This window comes from Myxine glutinosa, chromosome 5, assembly GCF_964187855.1.
Source record: "Myxine glutinosa chromosome 5, kmMyxGlut1.1, whole genome shotgun sequence".
Lineage (NCBI taxonomy): Eukaryota > Metazoa > Chordata > Myxini > Myxiniformes > Myxinidae > Myxine > Myxine glutinosa.
In genome coordinates, this window is record NC_136265.1 from 44,443,351 (window position 1) to 44,446,165 (window position 2,815).

The following is a 2,815-nucleotide window of genomic DNA, read 5'->3' on the forward strand; positions in this document are numbered from 1 at the left end:
CCTCCCACACAAAGTCCTCAACCCTCTCCACTCCCCCACCCAAACCCAAGTCCTAACCCCCCAACTCAAGTCACAAACCCCTTTGCTTTTATGGACCTGAAGATCATTGGGATTTTTCAATGGGAAATCCTGGATCACAGTGTAATTCTCATACACGAGTCAGATTGGTGATCTTTTCATCTTATACAGCATTTCTTCGTCTGGTCTTGCGCCACCACTCCACCTCCTTTCTTCACTTGCCCCCTCCTTAGCCCCAAAAGTTGCCACGCCTTGATCCAACAACCTACGCGTTGTTATCTTCTCTTTCAGTCCAATCACACTCACCCCTTTTGTACCCCCCCCCCCCTCCTTCTGTGAAACGACCTCCCATCGTCTATCCCATCTTGTTCTTCCCTCCAGTCCTTGGAGAGTGTGGCCCCACCATCCTACACATATTCTAAAATTTAAAATGTTAATCTACTTCCATCAACTCTATCTACTGTCTTATTGTCAGCATGTTAGCTCTTCACCCCTTTTATTGTATTGTTAACTCTTCTTTAAGCCTCAATATCTGGATTGGAATAAAACTGAGTGAATTTTTAAAAAATGACAGACTTCTGGTTTTGCTAAAAAATATTCACAAAAATGATATAACCATGCAATGAGAGGCGATGATCTTCATCGTGAAGAGTTGTTGCTTCAACAAAACATCAGCCTTCAAAGTCTTGTGCCTTCTTTTCCAGTTGGAGTCGGAGAAGCCAGTTCACTTTTTATGGAATCACCGTCAGCATTGTCATCTTTTGTGAGGTCGTAGGTCGCATCACGTACATCATCATCGTCGTCATCATCATCACTGGAACTGCAGTTGACTGTATAGTTTGTGTAATCATCTGAGTCATCACGTTGGCCATCATTATTTGAACCGCCAATCGCAATGTCTCCACCATCGTCCTCATTGCGTTCTGGTTGATCGTCATCATGAATTGGATCTACACCTGGATCATCTTCGTTATGCCCATTGTCCTTTTCTTTCTTATCGATGTCTTCCTGACCATTTTTACGTTGTTCTGCTTTGTTTTTGTCTTTATCTGCATCTCCATCTTCCATTCCATCGTTAGATCTGGAAGCAACATTTGTATCACTATGTTTATCAGCAGCCTCTTCTTCGTTTAAGTTTGCATCTTGCTTTTTCCTGACCTCGGGTCCATCTTCATCTCTATCAGTGTCAGTATCTCCATCTTTTTCTGCATTGTCATCTTTCTCTGTCTCTCCATCTTTCTCTGTCTCTCCATCCTTCTCCGCCAATCCATCTTTCTCCGCCACTCCATCTTTCTCCACCACTCCATCTTTCTCCACCACTCCATCTTTCTCCGCCACTCCATCTTTCTCCGCCACTCCATCTTTCTCCGCCACTCCATCTTTCTCCGCCACTCCATCTTTCTCCACCACTCCATCTTTCTCCGCCACCCCATCCGCCTCCGCCACCCCATCCGCCTCCGCCACCCCATCCGCCTCCGCCACCCCATCTGCCTCCGCCACTCCATCCGTCTCCGCCACTCCATCCGTCTCCGCATCCTGATTGTTGTCACCTTCCTCCTTATCGAGAACTCCCTGTTTCTGGGTGACATTTGTATCTTTTTCATTTGTATCTGCAATTGTATCTCTAGTTTTCTCTGTACTTTGCTCTAACCCTCTTGCAACTCCAGCTCCATATGCTATTGAAATTTTATCTCCATCTTTGTTTTCTGGCCCACTTTCTGTTTGTTCATCTCTTTTTCCATCTTCATATTTTATCATTCCTCTCCCATCATTGTTCTCCACCGCCAGAATCATTCCAGCACCAGGTTTTCTCTCTTCCAACTCTGTGGATGCTTTAGACTCGTTTCTTCCTGAAAAGTTTTCATCATCAGATGGCACCTCAGTATTACTTCGCTTTTTCAGTTTCAGTGCAAACATCAATGAAGATAGTTGACTGCGTTTGGCTTTCGTCATCGACCTGGCTTCATGTGTGTCCTGAGCCAGCAGAAGCTTCTCTTTACCTGCCAGCTCGCTGGGTGCGGAGGCATTGCCATCGTGGCTGGATCGAGCTCGTAGGACGTGTATGGAACGCAAAGTCCCCTTCACGTTTCGAGATACGCTCTCTGTTGCTCGGAAAAGAACAGATCTCGATGCAGGGTACTGAGAGTACGGCAAAAGCTCAACCTCAATGTTTCCTGCATACCAGAAGACCCACCAGGCGAGACTCAGCAATATGAGGATGGCGCCGCAATACATGAACAAGTCAAAATAGTCCACCTGAACCAAGACACCCACAATGAGGAGGATGAGGCCCACCAGGTCGAAAAGCACAGCGAGCCAGAAAGCAGCAGGGCAGCGGTTGATGCACCCACGGGTTACCTTCGCCATAATTGCGATAACTGCAGGATTATGAATGGCTTGTACAATTGGCGAGGCAAGAAAGCACCTGCCTGGCCTGCGTCATTTCATGTGCAAACACATACACACCGGATAGTCATTGCCCAAACACCACAATGATCATATTTCATCTGCAACTCGAGCACTCCTCCACATTATTTTCCTTTTGTCATTGTGTTTTACTGTTGATGTCGTTTTCAATTTAATGGATCATACTATTGGTAGAAGTTGAAACTACGACAACTACTACTACTTCAAAGTCCAAATTATTCCTAACTACTTTGTGGGGTCAGCTGAGTAACGATTTTGGTCACAAACCCACCATCAAGGCCCGATCGGTGGCAGGATCTGGAATTTGATCAAGGTGGCTGTGCCAACTTGCTTATTCTTCACGAAATATACCAAAAGATTTTACAAATCC

General features: G+C 45.7%; 1 protein-coding gene across 1 annotated transcript; it reads right to left on the reverse strand.

Moving 5' to 3' along the window:
* Nucleotides 1–696: 696 nt before the first annotated feature.
* LOC137428637 (uncharacterized) lies at nucleotides 697–2,386 on the reverse strand. Its single transcript, XM_068118540.2, has one exon. It carries the CDS (start codon nucleotides 2,383–2,385, stop codon nucleotides 697–699), a length of 1,689 nt encoding a protein of 562 aa, XP_067974641.2. The 5' UTR covers nucleotide 2,386.
* Between the last annotated feature and the right edge of the window lie 429 nt (nucleotides 2,387–2,815).